The sequence below is a fragment of the Asterias amurensis genome, chromosome 22 (assembly GCF_032118995.1).
Source record: "Asterias amurensis chromosome 22, ASM3211899v1".
NCBI lineage: Eukaryota > Metazoa > Echinodermata > Asteroidea > Forcipulatida > Asteriidae > Asterias > Asterias amurensis.
In genome coordinates this window covers 1,396,881-1,419,421 of record NC_092669.1, presented here as the reverse complement: position 1 = coordinate 1,419,421, position 22,541 = coordinate 1,396,881, and the positions used below count along the sequence as shown (strand labels likewise).

The 22,541-nt window shown below is 38.7% G+C and overlaps 3 protein-coding genes across 7 annotated transcripts in view; 2 read left to right on the top strand and 1 right to left on the bottom strand.

Moving 5' to 3' along the window:
* The first annotated feature begins 13 nt into the window (after nt 1–13).
* On the top strand, nt 14–1,956 carry LOC139953916 (thioredoxin-like protein 4A). Its single transcript, XM_071953519.1, has 2 exons — nt 14–192; nt 735–1,956. The coding sequence occupies exon 2, from the start codon at nt 827–829 to the stop codon at nt 1,253–1,255; it is 429 nt and encodes a 142-aa protein (XP_071809620.1). The 5' UTR covers nt 14–192; nt 735–826; the 3' UTR covers nt 1,256–1,956.
* Nucleotides 1,957–2,464: 508 nt separating this feature from the next.
* Nucleotides 2,465–5,110, bottom strand: LOC139953915 (post-GPI attachment to proteins factor 4-like). The gene is made up of 2 exons (XM_071953518.1): nt 4,905–5,110; nt 2,465–4,663 (listed from the first exon to the last, which is right to left on the bottom strand). The coding sequence occupies exons 1-2, from the start codon at nt 4,938–4,940 to the stop codon at nt 3,452–3,454; spliced, it is 1,248 nt and encodes a 415-aa protein (XP_071809619.1). The 5' UTR covers nt 4,941–5,110; the 3' UTR covers nt 2,465–3,451.
* A 996-nt stretch (nt 5,111–6,106) lies between these two features.
* Nucleotides 6,107–22,541, top strand: part of LOC139953575 (cytoskeleton-associated protein 5-like) — a 48,612-nt gene continuing 32,177 nt past the window's right edge. For all 5 annotated transcript variants that reach the window (XM_071953035.1, XM_071953032.1, XM_071953034.1 and 2 more), the window contains exons 1-12: nt 6,107–6,187; nt 15,995–16,102; nt 16,586–16,779; nt 17,471–17,597; nt 18,024–18,275; nt 18,714–18,843; nt 19,646–19,746; nt 20,227–20,340; nt 21,207–21,311; nt 21,601–21,690; nt 21,864–22,028; nt 22,259–22,387. In XM_071953035.1, coding sequence (XP_071809136.1) covers nt 16,046–16,102; nt 16,586–16,779; nt 17,471–17,597; nt 18,024–18,275; nt 18,714–18,843; nt 19,646–19,746; nt 20,227–20,340; nt 21,207–21,311; nt 21,601–21,690; nt 21,864–22,028; nt 22,259–22,387 — 1,464 coding nt within the window. In that variant the 5' untranslated portion in view covers nt 6,107–6,187; nt 15,995–16,045. The remainder of the gene's footprint in view (nt 6,188–15,994; nt 16,103–16,585; nt 16,780–17,470; nt 17,598–18,023; nt 18,276–18,713; nt 18,844–19,645; nt 19,747–20,226; nt 20,341–21,206; nt 21,312–21,600; nt 21,691–21,863; nt 22,029–22,258; nt 22,388–22,541) is intronic.

Sequence of the window (22,541 nt, the reverse complement as noted above, 5' to 3'; positions counted from 1 at the left end):
CGATGCTCTATGACGGGATCTGACTACAGTAGTGCAAGAAATTTCTCAAGAACGTAAATTTTGTTACAAATGGTCTGAAGAAAAATACGAATTTGTTTGTATTTGAAACAAATTCCGGGACCGAAAATACGAGAAACAATAAGTCCTTTTCTTCATGCTGTATTTAGTGTTGCGATTGTGACTGGCAGACTAGTAAGTATCAAGATATTTTAAGTTTAGTTATTTCTAATGGAAATTCTATGATTTGTATCAAATCATACTCTACTCTGAAACGGAGAAAGGACCAAATGAAATAGAATAACTTCACTCATGATTTTCATTTAATTTTCAGTTTAATGACTTTCATTTGGGATCACATTTTTAGTATATGGTTGTTAACTTACGGAGTTGCTGTATATAACTTTACCAGTAAGGCAAGTACAAGTTCAACAACTACATGTATTCATTAGTAATTGATAATTTATAATATTATTTTGTGAATTTGTAATGAACCACTTTTTTAATGTTTGATTGTGATTGCAAAATTCAGAATTGCTGGGGCCCATTTGTGAGAGAAACGAATCAAAGTCAAAAAACAAACAAAAGTATTTCTCAATTATTGTTCCATGTAAAACTGTTGCTTTTTCCCTTGTATTAACATTACCAAATTTTGTAAAATATATTTATAAATTTATTATTTATTGAATGAATTTATGAATATGTTTTAAAGCTCGAGTTTGCTTTTGTTTTTACAGACAAAACATCTGCCTAAACAACTTTGTTATTGTTGAAGAATCTCTCTACGTAACACCCCTAAAGAAGAAGTGAAACCTCCCATACTGCCACCATGTCTTACATGTTAACGCATCTCCACAATGGCTGGCAGGTGGACCAAGCCATTACCTCAGAGGAGGATCGCGTTGTCATCATACGCTTCGGTCACGACTGGGACCCCACTTGTATGAACATGGACGAGATCTTGTACAAAATTGCCGATAAATGCAAGAACTTTGCCGTCGTTTACCTCGTCGACATCACCGAAGTTCCAGATTTTAACAAGATGTACGAATTGTACGATCCCTGTACCACTATGTTCTTCTTCCGCAATAAGCATATCATGATTGATTTGGGAACGGGAAACAACAACAAAATCAACTGGACACTTGAAGATCCTCAGGAGATGATTGACATTGTCGAGACTGTGTACAAAGGGGCGAGGAAAGGGCGTGGTCTTGTGGTCTCCCCTAAGGATTATTCAACCAAATATAGATATTAACCCCTTGAAGTTAACAAGCTGGGCTTGAAACCCCCATCAGAACACCCTTACACAATTTTGATTGTACATAGAGATGTTTCGTACTGTAGTTGGGCTGGTCCCAACTTGAGTGTTACAGTTGGGACGGTTATATTATAGCTGGTATCCAGAGATCTGTAACAAAACTGGTCTTGTTGCGTGTTGATTTATCACAGTTTTCCCAAACGAGGGCGCTATTACTCCTTAATGGTGAACAGCACGTGGAATGGTAGTGTCATGAGAATTTTTCGTGAGTGATTGCGCTCATTTGAAAAATTGTGACGAATCAACACAAGAAGGACTTTCACCAAGACTAGATCTCAGTATCCAACTATAGTTAGGATGTCCAAACTATAACGCTCAAGTTTGGATTGGTCCCAACTAAAGTTGGGACAATTTGGGATGAAACAGAGACCATGCTTTATCCATCTGGAGGTTGCTGTACAAAAGTTTCCCCATGTGATGTTGAAAGTCTGTTTTTAGTCTGGGATACTGGTAGTCAAAACAAGTCATTGTTCCAAATATTAACAGCTTGGGTGTTGAGTTACTGTATGGTGTTGGCCAGTGGACTGCACTAGTAAACTGATTATGCTTTAATGCTTTACAAGACATTGTGGCCGAAAGGCAGGCCTTGGGTTTGGGAACATGCCCCTAGGTGCCCCCCCCCCCCCCCCCTCCTTCCCGAAAACAATCCACACACATCATGTAGTGTCCTCAAAAGACCCCCCCCCCCCCCCAGTCATCAAGATGACTGGCCCTGACCCTGATGAAGGTTTGCAATTTTTAAACCAAGTTAATTGTTGTGGACAGGTGGATTGGGGGTTTTGCAAGGACTGGACTTCTCTAAACAAATTATGAGAAATGCTCAAAGAACTTCAACATTGTTGTAGTTCTAAACCAGTTTGTTTATTTTATTTTACACAGTAAGACACATTGTTCAAAATACTTGATTGGTATACTTAGTAGCACTTGATTATTTATTTGTTTTTTAATTTACTCGTATAATTTCATAAATAGAGTTCTGTTTTGGTTTAGCTGATTTTCGTTTGTCAATAAAAACATTCTAAAAACATTAACTTCTAAGAAAACAAATGTGGTATGTTATTTTTAGTTCACAGATTTCAGGCCTCAATACAACCCATAGTACCCACAGCATTGCAATAAGGTTTATCGCGATTCAGAACCGCAATGCATTGTGGAAAGGAATATGGGGCGGTTTTGTATGCAGTTTCTACGACTCGCGCACGCAACGCCTATACCTTTGTGTGGGTTCAACAGCACCCTCTCTTGATATTTTGCTATTCGCGATAAACCTTATGGTGCCCTTTTTAAAGTTCTAATAGGTTTTCCTCCTAGAAGTGCCCCTTTACCAAAGGAACATTGCTGTGGCCCTTCAAGACCGAAGTTCAAGGCATGAGACTTTAGTGCAGCAGACAGGGGAAATATTAAACTGCCAAATTACATGATTGTCTCATCAAAGGCACAATCTTATCACCTACCTACTGTAATATTTGTAAGTTAAAGTAGCAAGAGATAAACTAGACTTTATGACAAGTCGTTAGGCGCTGCCTATTTGTCTGCCGTTCATGCAACAGTCACAGTGCGATTATATACATGCAACGGTCGTAGGTAGCGCGTGGTAATTGCGACTGACACACACACACATACTGAGATCGAGGGTGAGTGTACCGTCCCCGTAGCTACACCGCGCTTAACAATTACCATCTTGACTTCAAGACTAGAGATGAACCAACAATTGTGGTGTTTTGTCCCCTTTTAATCGGAGTTAAATCACTAATACATGTTCATAGTGCACCCTCTGTTGAAATAATTAACATTTCAATGCTCATAAAGTGTCAAACACTAAAATATAGATGGCACCTTGGGGAAAAATCCCTAAATATATATATGTATATTTAAAATGTTACACCCCCCCCCTAACAAACAAAACTCATTACGAACTAAAACTATAAATACAAAATACATTTGGAATGAGATCATTTGAAAAAGATGATAAGAGTTACAACAACAAAATCATACATGAGTTACAATTACATGGCATTAAATTGATCATGATTTAATATTGAAAATACAAAATGACCACAACATTTTAAATAAAAGGCAACAGTTGCCAAGCAACACAAACTCACTTCTTCCGTGACCATTGATCGAGTATCATCATTCAATGAGGAAGGCATAAGCGTCCCGACTATTCACACCCTGATGTAACGCTGAAAAATATCCGATATGTGAGAAGAGGTTTGGAACGGCAAGGTACTGTTTGAGTTTGGTCTTTTCACGATAAGCATCCAAGGCAAAGTCTAGGGGGAGTATCGGAGTGCACCTGATTGTGTTTAAGTAATCCACCAGCCCTTGAACCTGAATTCGAGGAAACACAACTGCAGGAAGGCAGCAGGAAGTACCGGGTGTTAACTTGGTGAAGTGTTTTGAAAGGCCGTGAAGGCGAAGGAAATAAGGCCGCCCAATGAGCCAAAAGGCCAAGAAGAAGTAGCAGAAACTTAGAATGAAGACAATGTTTAGAACTAAGGCAAGTTTCCGTGACTTTGTTGGGAATGTTTCGTGACCTGTGGTAAGGTGGTAAATTAGGGATATAACCGAAGCCCCGGTGAGGGAGAGTGCGATCCACTCATAGGCAAAGTACGGGCTCCGGTGAAAGTCTGCTAAATTGTCTGGAAAGTTCAGTTTCATCCACACCCAGTCATTCTCGCCGTGCGTGTATTGTCCCCGTAATGTTTTCCTCTCTAGTTTATTTTTAAGGAGATAGTCTAAGACTTCGTAGAAGTTTGAATGTGGCAAAGCATCATCTTGGAGCAGTAAGACGTAGTCAGCTTTGAAGGTGGCCGCAGACTCAAGGCAAAATGCGTAATTCTCTTTCTCGCGTTCTTTGCTCATCTTCTCATGTCGGGTCCGATTCCGTGGAAACCGTCTCACATGGAAATATTTTGAAAGATAATCGGCTTCTTTATGTTTGACGCCATTCTTCTCGACATTGCAGATGAACATAAACATCTTATCTTGGACGCCATGAGTCCAAATCGACTCATGCAAACGCGCCATAACCTGCGTGAGGTACTGCGTTCCAACCGTCTTAGACTTTTTCTTCTGTCTCTCTACGCTTACAACGCCAATGGCCAACTGCAATCTCGCTGCCTTCGGTGGCACACGTCTCCTCACATTCTCCATACCTATCTTTGATAGATAATCATCTGCTTGTTTGATTCTGCGCTGGTTGTATTCGTAAACTTTCTTGTGGATGTCAATGGGACTGCTGAAGTATTTAGAGTAAGGCAGATTTCGACAAAGCAGGGGGAGTACGATGACAAAAGTAATACCGTAGATCAGAGCTGCCTTCAACAGAAAATTCCTCACCTGGAGAATAAAAGTTTATTTTTAATTAGTTTCTTAGCGAATTAATGTAATTTTAAGTCTGACTTTCATGGTTTGCGCATACAAATAAAGTAACTTTCCTCTAGTATAGTCCACCCCCCCCCCCCCCGGGACAACACCCATTATCCCAGCCACAGGACCCCATCCCACACTCCCGGCCCCGCCCACATCCCAAGCCCAGTTTCAGTTATTAAAACAAACCAACACCGCCATCTTTTCTCACCTGGTGAATCGACCACAGAAATGAAAAAGTCAACATGACGAACGGCCACACAAACGGCTATACAACGTAATCAAAACTTATGCTTGAGTACTTAAGCTACTGTACAAAAGCAAATAAAACATTTCTTTCGCTCCTTTCCAGTGAAAATGTAATCAAATCCTCGATCGTTGTTGTGGAGATCTGTAGCAGACGAAGTCGAGAGGAAGAAGTCATTATTAGGAGTAAGCGAGTTTAACCGCATGGTGGCGCTAATTATTTTAGTAGAAGCGCTTGGATTTTCTACTGTTTCAAAGCATGGAGGAATTCCTCCATGTTCAAAGCAACAAGTTTTTGTTTGTGGGTGTTCCACATAACGATAGTTTCATTAATTTTTACTTCGCACTAATAAAGTGACCAATATGAAATTTGTTTGTTAAGCTGTTGAACTAAAATTGGTCACTCATCATTTTACTGGTTGATTTTAATGGAAATATTTAGCTTTCATCACAATAATTATTTTCTCATCCATTGTCAACTGGATTTTCTTGGCATCAAGGGAAATGAAAATGGGTGGGATGGATGGGTGGATGGGAAAGGAAGCTTAAAGGAACACGTTGCCTTGGATCGGTCGAGTTGGTCTTTGAAAAGCGTTTGTAACCGTTTTTTATAAAATGCATATGGGTAGATAGATGTTGTAAAAGTAGAATACAATGATCCACACAAACATGCCTCGAAATTGCGTGGTTTTCCTTTTACCTTGTCGACTAACACGTCGGCCATTTATAATGGGGGTCAAAATTTTGACTCCCATGGCCGACCATGTTAGTTCGCACAGTAGAAGGAAAACCACGCAATTTCGAGGCAAACTTGTGTGGATCATTGTGTTCTACTTTTACAACATCTTTCCAACCATACACATTTTATAAAAAACGGTTACAAACGCTTTTGTTTTGACCGACTCGTCCGATCCAAGGCAACGTGTTCCTTTAATTGCTTCACTTTATCATTGGTTGAAGCATAGTCTATATTATAAATTGAGATTTACAAAAAGTACAGAAACTATACAATTATACTGAAAACTGGTATAACAATACTGAACAGTAATAAAAGCTCAACCATTAGTTGTAAATAGCGCCACCTCGTGGCAATAATTGGTTAACGAACAAAAATTAGGTCATCAATTCGCAAACCAATCACAACTGCAAACTGGATCACGTGGCTGCATATCCTTTTGAAAGATGATCCAAAACAACGTAACGATTTGAAGTGCGGCTCAGTCTGTCAATAATTATCGTTCTTCAAAGGTAAGAAATCATTCATTTTTTGATAATTTTGAAGATGTTTGTACATTTGGAGTATTCCTTCATCCATTGTGGATGCATTCAATTATAATTTGACTTCTCGTTGTGGTTATTTAATGACGTTTTGCAGGATTTTGCGGAGTGGGCGATGTGTTTCGTCTGGTATGTCTGACACCCAGCCTTCTCATGTCCGGAAAATGTAAACTTAACAGTTAATCCTGACAACTTAATCAGAGGAGGTTACCAGACTAGCTCCTCCAACAAAAAATGTTTTTTTTGCTCAACAAACTTCATTTCAAAATACTGACTGGCTTTGTGGCTCTTTGTTATTATTAATATTAACCTGTCTTCATACATTAACAAGCGGGCATATTGTATTTGCCTTTCTGTGTGTGTGTTTTCTTTGTTTTGTAAAAAGATAAGATTTAAGAACGAGGTCGAGCCTGAGACTACGAGAGGAGATGAGAATGAGAATGTCGCGGCCGAGTGGTTAAGAGCATCGAATTCAAGTTCTGGTGCTAATTCACCGGAGTGTGGGTTCGAGTTCCGGTCGTGACACTTGTGTCCTTGAGCAAGATACTTTTACTATAATTGCTTCTCTTCACCCAGGGGTATAAATGGGTACCTGCGAGGGTAGAGGTTGATATTGTGAATGAAAAGCTTTCGGAGCGCCACGGCAGCTCGGGGCTGTATACTCCCTAAATGGGAGCTGAGAAAGATCAAAGGGATGTTTATTGGCCCAATGACCAGGGGACTAATGTAAAGCGCATTGATACGGTTTATTGTGAAATGCGCAATATAAGAACTTGTTATTATAATTATCCCTCTCCCCTAGACCTTGTCATTCCCCTGGAAGCCTAACCAATCGCTTGATGGTAAAATTTGTTGTGGTTTATATGGGACATCTCGCCATCAATAATTGGGTATTGAATGAGGTATGCAGATGAGGTTTTTCGAGTTCTAAATGTAATAATATTTTTAATAGAATCTATTTAAAAAAATGTTTGCATGACAGTACGCTAAGTATTAAATTATTACTTTATTATTAACAAAAAGGTGCTAGGCCACTTTTATTTTAAATATTGCAAGCCACGGCAAGGGGTCATTGTCCTGGAATCGGTGCTGCTTAGAATTGGCGGTTACAGCTAGGACTGTTGTGAAGCCAGGGTGCGAAGCTAGGGTTTAAACGCTACCAAGCTACTTGGATGTCCTCTACTTCAATCACTGCATGATGATGCACTGCCGATCCAGCAGTGGCTGCTACTATTCGGATACGGCCTCGCTCAGTCGAGCTCAAAGTCAAATGAATCTTCAAACCACATGGAAAATATTAAATGTTTTACTTGACTTTCAAAATTTCTTTAAAAATAATATGAAGAAAGCAATGTTAATTAAAGCCAACTTTTGTTAAAACTTTTAAATTTTTGAAGAGAAAATGAACCAATGAGACAGTAATTTTGGCTGCATAAATATATTGATAAATATAAACTTGGTAAGAAATGTGCTTAACTCCACCCCTATCTTTGCATGTGACCAATTATCTTTGTTGTAAAAGTTTGCACACGATCATGACGATGATTTCTGTCAAAACTCTTTCTTTTTTCTTTAACTGTCAATCTACACAACTTTCTGGCTTTTTTTTACCTCGAGTGAACACCTGTTCTCGGTGACTCGCTCCCCTGCAACAACACCCCAGCTTAGAAAAAGACCTGGATACAAATATATCCTTTACTCTCCAAGTCAGGATATTAAATTAGGCAACTGCGTTACTCATAACTTTTTCACATATGCTGAGTATCCAGCGATGAGCGCAGTAGTGTTTGATTACGTCTGCACTCTACTAGGCAAAAAATAAAATAAAAACATGTTTAGCGTCCCCACCCGCTTCCTTTTTAGAGGCCGCCTCCTTTATTTTATTTTATTTTAATGGGAAAAAAAGGTATAATTTACCCGTCTCAGCAAAAAATAAAAGGTTTTAAAAAATAGCGGAGCCGCAAGTCTTAAAAAAAGTTTTGTGCCTCCTCCTTCCTTTTTTCTGAAAGGGAGGTCCCTAAACATGTTTTTATTTTTATTTGGCCCTATATTTATCACCATCAGGGCCCATAGTAGCTAAGCATGACAAGGCTTGCTAGACTAAGGTTACCGGCCAAAATATAATGTTGTATAATGCAATTTGTGACTGGTACTCTACTTAGTTTTGCTTGGCAGCAAATTGTCAAGCACCATTTTCTGCTGTAAGCAGCTCTGTTAAATTGGGCCCAGAACCCTGTTTCATAAAGCTGCTTCTGACAGCACAGACAATAGCTAAGCACAAAACATTTCTGCTTACCGGAAACATTTTTGGAAGCACCTAATGTTTGTACTGTACATGGGTACTTTAATGACCAAGAGTATAGAGCAGTGCAATAACCTACATTTATAACTAGGGCTGAGATGGTTCCAGGTTGATCAGTTGACTGTTAACGTTGAAACCATAGCACATTATCTTCAAGTATGCACTAATCCTCCAATCAGATTCTCAGAATGGAGTGGTGATAAAAACCTATGTTGCACGGCTAATATCACTACCATGCGTCTTGTGTGTTCTATGTCACGCGCTAAGTTTGCTTGAAGATAAATACGTTATCACACGCGCGCTCGTGGAAATACGGAAAATATAGTGCGTCTGCGTCCCATATCCAACTCGGTCTTCGGCCTCGTTGGATATGGGACGCATTCCACTCGCGCTTGTGTGATAACTTAAAATATTAACATTCATGTTTCCATACCTTCACAGTATACACAAAGCAGACGGTTAATAAGTTTTTAAATTGGGACCTTCCTTTTCTTAAAAATGTTAGCCCCAGATGTTATCCAGGGAGAATGATTGATCCATTTTGTTGGCCGAACTGTCTAATCTTAATCCCCCACGAAATGTGTAATACGTTATTTCAATCCCCTACAATAATTGTTAACACGTCTTTGTTAACATTCTACATTGTAGGCCTCCACACCTGTTGTTTGTAGTTTTGTGACTGAGTGGCAATAGATAGTGTTTTCTATTTTTTAATCCTGACCGATCTTGGAAAGTGTGTTGACAAAGTTACATAATTGCTTCTTTTACAGATAATAATATAAGTAGTACTAGGTATTTGTAATGCTCCAAATCAATCTAAACAGATGTTCAAGGCACAGCAGAGACAAAGATAGGCTCACATGTAGTTTGGATTTGAATTGACAGAAATAGTTGAAAGGATAAGCGGAAGTCCCAAGTTCTGTGTAACCGTTTTGACAAATAAACTAGATGCACAGCACAACCCTTGAATTAACCAACAGCACCCACAGAAATTGGTTCAATTGACCTTTCACCTTTATCACTGTGCAGCCATCTTGAATTTTCTGCCATTGATATCAATGTTAACAAACCGAGGCTAGAAGAACAAATTAGTCTGGTTCCTAATCGCAAGATGATTATTAGCATGCATTATTGTTATTTGATACGAGGAACATGACCAAGATGGAGGTCTATTCAAGTCTTTCAAAGTGCTCCATTTGCATGCAATGCAGTTGGTTGCCTTTTAACAAGTCCCTAACTCATTTTGAGTGCAGTGATGTAGCCATGGGGGGCGATACGGCGAGCCTGCCCAGTACTCACACAAAAAATTGCCCAGCACTCTGAGTGAGCAATATATACATTGTGCCGCCCAGCACAGATTTCCCTTTGAATAAATCAAAATATTGTCCACTGAGACACAGCTGAGACACAGCTAATGATAAGTAAGGAGTATCAAAATGTCACAGAGTAAGAACACAGTCAGTTTCTAAAAGGCAATTGATTCAAAGTGTTCAACTTATAGTATGGCCCCTTCTGGCAACATGTCTGAAGCTTGCACTTAATCAATAATGGCCCCATAATGGGCCATATTTTTGACCACTTGAAGGCGCTCTCAATCACTTCCGGGGGTACATTCATTCGTACCCAAAACAGATATGAAAGACCGGAACACATTAACAACACAGACATCTAATCCATCACGGACAATAAGACATTTGAAGGAGCCGATACAACCCACCTCTAAAGCAACTTAAAATTACAGTGCAACAAAAGTGACAAAACGCCTATTGAAACTCGCATAATACCCCTGGAAGTGATAAAAATACTCTTGAGGGCGCCCTCACGCGACCAAAAATACGGCGCATTAAACATGAATAATTTTGTTGATCCACTTTACCTTGGTGGATTTCCCCAAAAAATGGATACAGCCTACCACTAAAATTTGTCTAGCTACAACCCTGGATACATGTATTGTAAAATGATTAGCTCCCAGACTTCTTGAACAGTTTGATTATGTAAACATCTGTGGTATGTCTGGACTGTGGTCAGGAGCAGCTACCTGACCATTCATTCATTCGTGGTAACCCCACTCCAGTCTATATTTATACTAGTGAATCATGCAGGGAACCATCCTTGTTAGCGTTACATTACGTATGGAGCTGGAATGCCAACTCATAACACATTGAAATATTATTCTTCATGACCGAAACTCTCCATGTTTGCAGTACATTATTCTGGGAGCAGGTTTTTTTTTAAGACAAATTTCTTGACAAATAAACAACGGGGACATTTGTTGATGTTTGCATTTTTAGTCGGAAGCAGAAATATTTTGGCATGACCTAAAATATTGTTTATTAGTTTTTGTCTGTGATTTATACTAGAGTCATCGTGATGAATTTGGCAGACAAAATATTTTGGAATTTATAATTTACTGTTAATTTTCTTCTCATCACCCCCTAACAGCTATAGAGCATATTCTCTACATTAAATGACTGAGGACAGCTACAAACTAAAATTCACACATTACTTGTAAATTATACTTGAATGAAGTCTTGTATTCATCATTATTTTTATTATCAATTATTGACCTCAACGTTAAAAAGCACAATAAAAGTGAAACGACAACACAATGAACCAATAAAAATATATGAACACAAGAAATGAATTATTCAAGCAAAAACAACTACATGTAACAGATTATGATAAGGACATACCGAAATGAGCAAAAAAATAACAAAGAACAATTTTGACTCCATAAAATGGCTGACCATGTTTGTTTGTGACTTAAAAGGAAAACCCTGTAATTTTGAGGCATGTTTGTATGTGGATCATTATATTCTACTTCTAAATTATCTATCTAACCATGCATTTCATGACAAAGGGTTTCAAACGCTTTTCAAAGACCAACTCAACCTATCCAAGGCAACGGCCGTCGATTTCACTAACTCATCCTAACTTAGGATTAATCTTAAGACTTAGGGCGGGTTCAGTTCCGTATCCAAATACGTAGGACGCATTGAACCCATCCTAAGTTAGGACGGGTTACTCATCCTAACTCGAGTTAGGATTAATCCTAGCGTTTCGTGAAATCGGCTGCTGGTTCCTTTAATATGTCATGTATGTGGTTCAGGAACAACAGCAACAGTAAACTCAATTATTGTCGCTCAGCAGGTGCATTGTATAGTTAGCACTAATCCAGAGGATTACAACGAAACACAATGGGCATTGATTTGAACTGGCTATACAATTTTAGTGATTATGTTCATCATGACCTCATATGAGGTCACACATGTATGTAGATCAGGTTTTCTTGAGTTAGTATTCTCTATGGTACAATGTATTGTTCATATCCTTCCCACGTTGCGTTTTTAAAACAGGTTTACATTACATTTGTAGATGTAAAAATACATTGTATTGTAGAGTTAAGGTTAGTGTAGATCAGAAGTTGAGTTATTCTCCAGACTTTTCAGTGGAAAAAAAATGTTTATGTATAAATTCCTCACAATCTGTAGGATGTTTAAAGCGATGATGATTGTGCATTTAAACGGTGTATGAAGTGTTCAGTACTGTCAAGAGAAAGTAATCTCTTTACAGTGGATAAAATGTATGTAAGACAGTCAGTTGAGCGAGAGGATGTCTTCAGGCGACGCCTTCTCGGGAAACTCTGATGGTCGTCAGACTCAGAGGGATGTCTTTATGTCCTGTCTCTTATAAAAACAAAAAATCAGCAAACTTTGTTTGAAGATCAGTTTTTGTTGTTGTCGGGGTCTCCCTTTCTAAAAAAGTTTTTATATATTTTTTTTAATGTGTTTTTGGTCCCACATATAACAATATTTACAGCAAATTTTGAAGCCCTTTTCAAAATTCACAATGCCCTGATTAAATTTTTATGGTAGGGCAACTGCTTTTGTTGACCCATGTCATTGCCTTGATGCTCCTTGAAATTGTCCAACAGAAATGTAAAATTTTCTCTTGTAGGTGCCCTTTCCAATCAATTAAATTCTTTATTGTCCACTCTTTACAAATGAAAACTTGCCTTGGTGCCCTTGGTGTCATGGCCTTTTTAAAAAACGAAGCATCAGGCCAGATACTGGATCATTGCAAGGGGCATCAAAGTTTAAATGGGGCATTTAGGTAAAATAACAGGACTACAATGGCCTCTGATAGGCAGTCTAAAGTGGGCTCAGACTTCTGGATATTCTTGTAATGTAGAATAATTACATTCTCTCTACATGGTGTTCAATGTGCGATGAAGAACAACGACATTACACAATTGATACACAATGCAATACGAAATTACATCATCATAAAAATGCAAAGTTCTGGTCACTTGAACATTTCAAGGGGCACCAACGTTGACCAGGGGCATGTGAGACAATAAAAATAGCAGTTGCCTCTGATTATTGATCTAAATTGAGCTCAGACATCTGGATGTTCTTATTACATTCTCTTCACATGGTATCCAATGTGCAATGAAGAACAACGACATTACGCCATTGGAACATGATACACAATGCAGTACAAAATTACATCATCATAAAAATGCATGTTCTACGAATTCATCCCTCACTGTCTCTCACGGACGGAGCTTGACTTAGGAGTAATCGACTGCTTCGCAAGTATGACTCACCGACTTCGTGGGCTGATAATAAATGCAGCCAAACAGAATCTCCTTGAGGAATACAAACAAATATTCACAGAGAGCTCTGTGTGTGTGATAGATGTGTCACCTTTGTTTCTAGTGTGCCTTTATTATTGGTGTTTATATTTTTAATTATAGATGAGGGGCGAGGGAGGGGGGGGTCTGACAGAGTGCGAAGGGGTGAGGGTATGCTGGCAATAATTAGCTTGGAAAGGGTAATGTGTACGTAGGCTTTCTTGCAATGTTGTTGTCGTCCGACGGAAAAGAAAATTAACTGCAGGCCTTGATTCTATGTGTGTGTATTTGAACTATTAATGGGGAAATTATTGGGAAATTTTAAGAGGGATCGTTTATTTTTCAGGGACGAGAAATTTCAGACTTTCATTTGAGTTCAGATTTTGAAGTATTTTTGTGGATAGTCTACAATGCACCTAGTGGAAAATTTAGCAAAATCTTAGTTTCTATCCATGGGAAAGTTGTGAATGGTTTTGATGACATGTTCTTTCTTACAGACTGTGAAGGGGTTACCCTGTTTCATCCCAAGGATGAGCAAAATCTTAATTTCTATCCACGGGAAATTTTTGAATGGTTTTGATGACATGTTCATTCTTACAGACTGTGAAGGGGGTTACCCTGTTTCATCCCAAGGATGAGCAAAATCTTAATTTCTATCCATGGGAAATTTTTGAATGGTTTTGATGACATGTTCATTCTTACAGACTGTGAAGGGGTTACCCTGTTTCATCCCAAGGATGAGCAAAATCTTAATTTCTATCCATGGGAAAGTTGTGAATGGTTTTGATGACATGTTCATTCTTACAGACTGTGAAGGGGGTCACCCTGTTTCATCCCAAGGAGTGTCAAGGTGCCCTTGGTGGCAGTTGATTTTGGTAGTGACATGTATCCCAAATCAGTTAAGCCTTCTCCCTGAAGTAGCCACCCAGCCTTGAGATGTTAGGTGATCGTTCTTGAAAAAAAACACGCCAGTTTGGACTTGGTCTAAGTCTTTATGAAGCAGGTGTTAAATTTTTGCAATAAGCCATTCTACTTCAAAGTTTTCATGCAAAATAATAAGAGTTCAAGTCGGAAATGAATATATGATCCTTTTTATCCCTAATCTGATTGCCATTGGATTCGACTCTATAATGAGTTTAAAGTATCTACTCCTTTAGAAATTTGGAATCCCACATGCTGGTAAATCCCCGTGATGCTGGGTCGACCACCCTTGACTTTTGTAGGCGATCCGATAACGTTCATCAGCTGAGATTGAAAGCAGTGTCATCTCAGAATGTCAGGGAGTGGAGACATTATAATTTTTTAATTTCATTTCAGCAAATCCAACAGCGTAAGCGCCAATGACGGGATGGGTAAAAACATTAAATTACATAAAATTGCACATTTAAAATTACTTAAACAGACAAAACAAGAAATGAGGTGCCAAATAATCCAGCAAATAGTAGGTGCTGGAGGCGCACGAGAGTGAATCCTCACACAGTAAAGAAAGAGCACAAAAAACAGACAAAGAATATACATGTACATGTAACAGATATGCCATATTAAACAAGCTTATTTTCAAACTAATCTTAAAAGTATCGTCACTAGAAATATTACGAATTTGAAGTCATTCCAGGGAGTGGGTCCAGCATGCGAAAATGACCTACATGCAGTGATAGTGACTGAGAGTTAGGCATTCTTGTGGTGTTTGAGGAGCAGGATGAAGACTCTTCGGGGAATTTGTGTTGTCATGGCGGTGTCATGTCAGATGGGGAAATATTTGTGGTTGTTATGTTGAGTACTTTATGAATTACTTCAGCCTTGGACATTTTCTACTGCAGCAAGAGGATTTACACTTGTACACTGCAGGGTTTTCCCTTAACCTTTTTCAGTCTAACCAAGCCAGCAGGACTGAAACCTAGCTCTTCATTTCACTGGTCCGTCAGCATTTGCACTTGCCCATAATTCATAGTTTAAAAGAGATGCTTTTGAACATGTCCGTTACATGTCTAGGTGTTTTAACTCGCATTTGGTCAGTGGACCAATGAAGTGAGAACCCAGCAATGTGCTCACGCTCTAGGAACAACTTCTTTCAGCAATTTTGTTAAGTAGGATTTGAAACTTTGCATGGTGGAAATACGATACAGAAAGGTTTGCGGTAACACCATGTAATGACTATCTCTAATGAGTTGGGGTGGTTCTGAAAAGAACCGCTTTTTTTTTTTCTTCCCTTTTTTTTTTCCCAGAAGATCGAAACGTCGAGTTGAAATCAACAGTTCTTTTCAGAACCACCCCAACTCATTGGAGATAGTCATTACATGGTGTTACCGCAAACCTTTCTATATATAGCAGTTTTGTTCATCTTAGCAAAATAAACTAAACATTATTTTATGATTTGTGTCCACTGATTGATACTGTTGAGTATTTTACTGGTTAACAGGGAATCTTTGCTTTAACAAATGTGTGTTCCAATTTTGTTTTTCCCCTTGGAAAAAATCAAAAAAATTGTCATCAATAAGGCCTTAAAAGTCTATAAGAGCATCATGTGTACACAAATGTACATTGTAGGCCAGCCTTTGTGCTCGATTAGTTATCCTATTTCTTTCCAAGGACCAAATATCATGCCTGCATGTAACAATTAAAGGCCATTTTGCTTCCCGACATGACAATATAACTTAACTAATTAAAACATCTGTAAACAGCGACTGATTGAAACAGGTGACAGGATGCTAAGACTAATTAATATGATACTTCCTGACGATTGTTTCGGTGTGTTTTGATTCAATCCTGATTTAGATCTTATTGTTGACATCTTCATCACTTTGATCATCTTCATTTTTTTGTTTTCTATTCCTTCCAGTTCAGCAACTCGGAACTCAAAACGAGATTTGAGTGATCGTAAATTTCAACTATGGCGGATGATTCGGAGTATTTGAAGTTGCCTATCGATGAGCAGTGTGTTCACAAGGTAAGCAAAGACCGTATTTGAACTGAAGAGTTTTTTTTTTAATTTGCCAAGTTTTGTTAATATGTGAGAGAAAAAAGAGTGTAAGTTTGTACACAAGCAGGCAAGTTTGATTAACAGTTTGATTTATAAGTACATGTAGGATTTGAAACTTCAGGAGAATGCTGGACTTTGTTGCTGGATTTGTTTATAAAATTCCAGGCATGATACTTCATGGAGGCAACGAAGGCGATTGCCTCCATGCCCCTTGGTCATTGCCTCGGTGCCCTCATAGGGTGCCCTTTATCAAGGAGAAAATGCCTTGGTGCCCTTGCCCTTTCAAAAACGAAGCATACAGACCTGAAATTCTGATGCAATTTCAGACCTTTTTTTTATCGGCATGAACTCTCGCCCTGAAAGAGGTGGTGACATTGGAAAAAAAAACAATTGATTTATTTTATCCTCAAAGTGTTTTGCATTTTTCTGATTTGGTTTTCTCTACTCCAGGTATGGAAAGCCAGGTTACATGGTTACGAAGAAGCAGTGAAGATCTTTGGCCGCATCACAGAAGAAAAGAGTCCGGAATTCTCAAAGTATGCCGGACTCCTCAAGAAGTTTGTAACAGACTCTAACGCCGTCGCCCAAGAGAAGGGTTTGGACGCAGTTATAGCATTCCTTGAAAGGGCCGCCCTAGCGCCAAGGTACAGAAAGAAAAACACATTAATTCTTAGAAGGTCACTAAAGAATAGTAAACTTGCAGTTACAACCATGGTTTAAATCTCTTTTGTGGAAGTGTTGGCTCTGAAAAGACAGAAAATAGTAAACAGTAAATGCTAATCAATATTTGCTGCATAACCAGCTCTATGAAATTGGTCCTTGATCAGGAAGAACATTCTTCCCATTTGAATCCGAGTCCTGATATTTTTTAAAGCTAGTTACCTCAGTCTATGAAGTGTACTTTTTATTGTTTTTAGCTTTTAAGCAGCATGAAGTTGAGCCCAGGTATTCACTGCTAGGTTAATGACTGTGTTGGAAGCTGGCTGCTGTTGAACGTTGGCCAGCCCCCAAGCGTGGTCTCTAGCAAGCACTTCGGAGTTCCAGCTGCGCATGTCTGTTACTGCTGTCAACGGACTTTGTCTGTCTCCCGTGACCTTTTGACAATACCAGCGGGTATTGTCAAAAGGGTCAAAAGGTTACGGGAGATAGGCAAAGTCCGTTGTCAGCAGTAACAGACATGCGCCACTGACATTCCGAAGTCGCTTATTCTCACACTGTTATTCATATAAGTAATTACCTTCCTTTTTAAACCAGAAATGTGCCCATAATTGGTACAACTTCATCTGCTACCATATTTAAAAAGATCCATCACCATGGTGATTGTTTATTTTCCAGGACTTGTGGTGAAGTAGTGTCAGCCATAGTCATAAAATGTCTAAACTCACCAAGGACGAAGACAAGAGAAAAAGCCAGTGAAATCATCATGATTTATCTCGAACTGGAGAAGCAAGAAGTCGTCATGGTTCGTCCACTTTTTGTCAATTTTTTGTCCACTTTCTCTTCAACTTCTTCTTCAGACCATGTAACCCGAGACATCACATGTTAAAACAAGAGCCACAGAGCCTGGACTTCCTGCAGGCTTGATTTGTACACAGCCCAATGGAAGAACACGTCAAATCTTATATTTTATGTCGGTTGCACTATCAGATGTGTATCAACTCAAAACTTGTTAAGGTGTTCTCTAAGTTATGTGAAAAGTATGGCACAAAATGTAAAATTTCTGATTTGGCCAGTGTAGTAATTTGCCTGTCAAAACGGCCCTAGATTGGGTATGGTCACTTCTTTTTTTGTAAACCAAAGGTTACATAGTCTTAAAATTTCTTCACATTTAAAGTTCGACAAAATTTCTGATCTGGGTTTGAATTTCATCTCAAATCTTCTCTTACAGGAGGAATTACTTAAAGGTTTCACGAACAAACAACCCAAGATCGTCACCGCCTGCTGCAGGCTCATCCGCGAGGCCTTACGAGACTTTGGGTCAAAGGTCATACAGCTCAAGCCCGTTGTCAGATCGTTCGGCAAACTCCTTGAGCACAGCGATAAGAATGTTCGGGAGGAAGCTAAGCTCTTAGCTGTCGAGCTTTACAGATGGATCGGTAACGCTCTGAAGCCCAGCTTGTCTAACATCAAGCCAGTACAGGTGGGTTTAGTCCTGCAGTGATGCAAACAAATAGTTAATAGCCTGGGCCCAATGTTATGGCTGTGCTTACCGTAAGCAGGGAATTATGTGCTTACCTCAAACGTATTGTGCGCTTGAGTACTGCTTGATACTAGGCATTTCACGCTTAAACAGCTAGCACAGAGATTCGGCCCTTGTACGTAAGCGGAGAATGGTGATCAAAAGTGCAGAATTTATAAGCCATGAGTTGTTCTCAAAGAACAAAATCTACACTGCAAAGTACACACGGTGTTACTGCAAACTGAATACACATTGATACCTCACCATGCCATGCCTCAAAAACTTTATGCCTAGCAGGTTCTTTCTCAAAGGCTAATTAATTAGTGAGCTCTGTGAATTAAATTAATCAATTTGTAACCGATATTATCTATCCCGTATTTCTCGTGTCTTCTCCAACAGATGAAGGAATTGGAGGAAGAATTTGAGAAGCTGCCGGGCAAACCTCCCAAACAAACTCGGTTCCTTAAGTCACAGCAAGATCTTAAAGCCGCTGCAGAAGCAAAAGGAGATGATGAAGAAGAAGAAGATGGTAGGTCTTGAGGGTCAGACGTGAAAATTACATCTTAATCCAGGCATGCAACGTTTCAGCGGAATTCCGCAGGGTTTTTTGGGGGTTTTTTTACGTGAAAAAAAAACAAACTTTTTTTAAAGCCAAATATATGCCTGGCATTAACAGTGTATAACTACAATCATGTAAAATAAGCCTAGTACATGCTAACAGTGCACCTTAGAGCATAATAAACCTCAACATTTTCTAGGGTACCATTGTGGGTATCATGTCCCGTGGCGTTTCGGCTGCCTCGCTCCGCACTTGCGTTGTGCCTTTGAAAATTTTCCTCTTTTTTTTCAACGGGCAGTTGCATGCCTGTTAACTGATAGTTGATCAATGATTTTATGCTACCGGCAAGCAAACTGATCACATTTATATAATCAAGATCAGTGTTGTAGCTAGACCACTTTTAGTCCACCCAGGGCTCTCAACAAAATTATCCATGTTTAGATATGGGGCCATCATTGATGAAGTGCAATTTGGGGAAAATCTGTGCTGGGCAGCACAGTGTGATTTGCTCAGAGTGCTGGGTGAAATTTGTTTCGTTATGGGCAGGCTAGCCCGGCATAGCCCACTGTGGCTACAGTGCTGTTACTGATCAATATATTGGTTGATCACATGCATTATTTTATGCCGTCTGTAGTCAAACAATAACATCAGATCATTGATATATTGATTGATCACTGATAGATGATAATTTATTTTATGCTATCGACAGTAAAGCCAATGACAATAATCAATGAAACCATTAAGATATAATCAATTGATTGATCACTTCTAGATGACGATGAAATAGATGCTGTTCCAGCTATTGATCCGTTTGAACTCTTAGAGGCAGTTGACATCCTCAGTAAGATACCCAAAGACTTCTACGACAATATGGTAATTTACTGTGATTTCATTCTAATTTACTCTATCTCCAAGCCCAGAGGATTTCAGTTGAAAACCGTTATAAGGTGACACATAATTGGGTCTTAGAATTCATCACTTCATTAACCTATCTTTCTAAAAGTTTGTATATACATGTACTAAGTGCTTTTAACACCCTGTTGATAGATACGTGCAATATATAAGACTTCAACCTTACTACCTTTCATAGAGCTGCTAAGCACAAAAATTTGCTTAGCATGACATTTCTTCCTTGACAAAAGCCAACCAAATTTTCACGCGATTTTCAGAATAAGCAAACAACAGCTGAATACCAGTAACAAGCAATATGCAACAAATGGAAATTTGGTTGGTAATCCTGTTTTTATCATGGAAGAAATGTCATGCTAAGCAAGTTTCAGAAATTTTGTTTGCCGTGACACTCAGCCCCTGATAATTTGATAACATCTCGTTGAATTCTTCTTAATCTTCTAGGATGAGAAGAAGTGGCAGACGCGCAAAGAGGCCCTGGATGGCCTCCTTCCTCTCGTCTCGAATCCCAAGATAGAACCCGGTGACTTTGCAGACCTCATACGCATCTTAAAAAGGGTGAGTACAATAGGTTTTATGGGGCCATTCCCAATTGCAAATGTTTAAAATTAAAATTAAATTGTGGTTGGCTGGGTCAAAAGAAATAACCAAAAATTGAAAGTCTGTTTTTAGATGTGAGAGGAAAACACTTACTGGGAAAAACCAGCACCATTGGGCAAGGATAATACGTATGTTAACTGATGAAAAAAAGAAGGCAAAATACCCAGCTGGCCAAGATCATTAATTTCGTTCCATAACCACAGAGTAAAAGTTGTTTGTTTAAAGGATTTGGGTACTTTTTCAAAATGTCCATAGATTTACATTAAACTTACAGGGTTTAAAGATAATGATAGTGGAAAGCTTCCCTTCAAATCTTACTAACTGAGGTGCTATAGTTTTTGAGAAATGAGTAAAACAATGTCATGAAAATACGTTTGTAAATGATTAAAATAATTTTCGTCTCATGAGACGAAAATTATTTTCATGACATTGTTTTACTCGTTTCCCAAAAACTACAGCACCTCAGCACGTAGTATTTTCAGGGAAGCTTTCTACTATCATTATCTTCAAACTGTGTAAGTTTAGTGTAAATCTGTGGACATTGTGTTTTTTGTCATACAAAAGTTACATAGACCCTTTAAGCCAGGAAAAGCCATTGAAAACTACTGATGTTGGAGAACTTTGATCTAAAACATCTCTTTCATTTGAGGCATTACTTTTCAGTGTATAGATTAAATTATGAAATTTGGGCCGGGTCGGTCACAACCATTTTTCACATAAAATATTTTTAATGGCTCTTTATGCACTGTTTACTGATAACTCAAGACCTAAGAGTGATTACACAGGGACTTCAAAGTGACAACTGTTTCCTTCTTTTCCCACAGACTATCGCTAAGGACACTAATGTCATGATCGTTGCGCTCGCTGTCAAATGCCTGACTGGTCTAGCCAATGGAATAAGAAAAAAGTTCTCACCGTACGCTGTGCTTGTGAGTATAAAATGTCAATTAGTTATCAATATATGCTATCGTGGCAAAGGATGCATTGGTAAGAATCGTTATTTTTTACTGAGGTAGTGTTTCTGAATAAATAAAAATTACAACATTTGTAGAGCCCTAAATTAGTATAATTTTTGTAAGTGCTATTTGATTGACAAAACATGGGTTTTAAGTAATGATTTAACTTCTCACAAAGAGTTTTTTTTTTCATCAGAAATTCTATTGTGGTTGTATTTTATTTTGGAAATTTAACTCAAAATAAAACCTTTTTCTTCATCAGTGTATATCAACTATTCTGGACAAGTTCAAAGAGAAGAAGATTGCTGTTGTGACTGCACTGAGAGAAGCCTCTGATGCCATTTTCCCATCGGTGAGTAATCTGGTGTGTTCTGGATTGAGCCGGTTCCAACTGGTAAGAGCCAGTTCCAACTGGCTCTTACCAGTTTGATGCTTTTCTGTAACTCATTGAAAGTAAGTCTTAAATCAGGAATGTCCTAGTTTTCACCAGTTCTAACCAGTTTCATGTTTTTTTCCTTTTTTAAGACATCTCTTCAGAACATCCTTGAAGATGTCTTGGCAGCGTTGGAGAATAAGAACCCCTCCATCCGTGCCGAAACCACCCTCTTTCTAAGTAGAGCATTCCGTATTTGCACAGTTACGATGCTTCCAAAAGCTGTGCTTAAGCCACTGGCTATTCTACTAGTAAAGGTAAGTATCGGAAGAAAAGTGAGGATTGTGGAAGTTTTTGGTTATTTTTCAGATTTGTTTATTCTGCTTTATGTCTTCTTGGTGAAATATCCTAGACGCAATAACCACATCAAGAAAAATCTAGAAGAAAAACCTCATCTTAAATTGTTCAAAATTGCCTCTGACTTATATACCAATTTTGATTCTGACCTTTTTATTTCTCCCTCTCTCTCTCTTTCGACGTCTGACAGAAACTATCCGACACTTTCCCAGAAGTCAGAGAAGGAGCGTCACTTGCCTTGGCCACGGCGCAGAAAGTCGTTGGAGAGAAACCGTTGGCGCCGTTCCTGAGCGACGTGGAAAAGATCAAACTAGACAGGGTATGGACTGGGACATTCAAAATGATTCATTGATCTTTCAAAATAATTGGAATTTATTTATTTATTTTTTTTTATTTTATTTGTTTAGACAGGGGAGCCTTATCAGATTTACAACTGCTATACCTATGGGTCCTGTGTGTAAACAGTTAGATTA

Bases quoted from the DNA above. Each gene is read 5' to 3' on its own strand.
- LOC139953916 (XM_071953519.1), top strand. From the start codon at position 827: ATGTCTTACATGTTAACGCATCTCCACAATGGCTGGCAGGTGGACCAA.
- LOC139953915 (XM_071953518.1), bottom strand. From the start codon at position 4,940: ATGTTGACTTTTTCATTTCTGTGGTCGATTCACCAG. The intron at 4,664-4,904 runs GTGAGAAAAGAT...TTTATTCTCCAG, and splicing joins TTCTGTGGTCGATTCACCAG to GTGAGGAATTTTCTGTTGAA.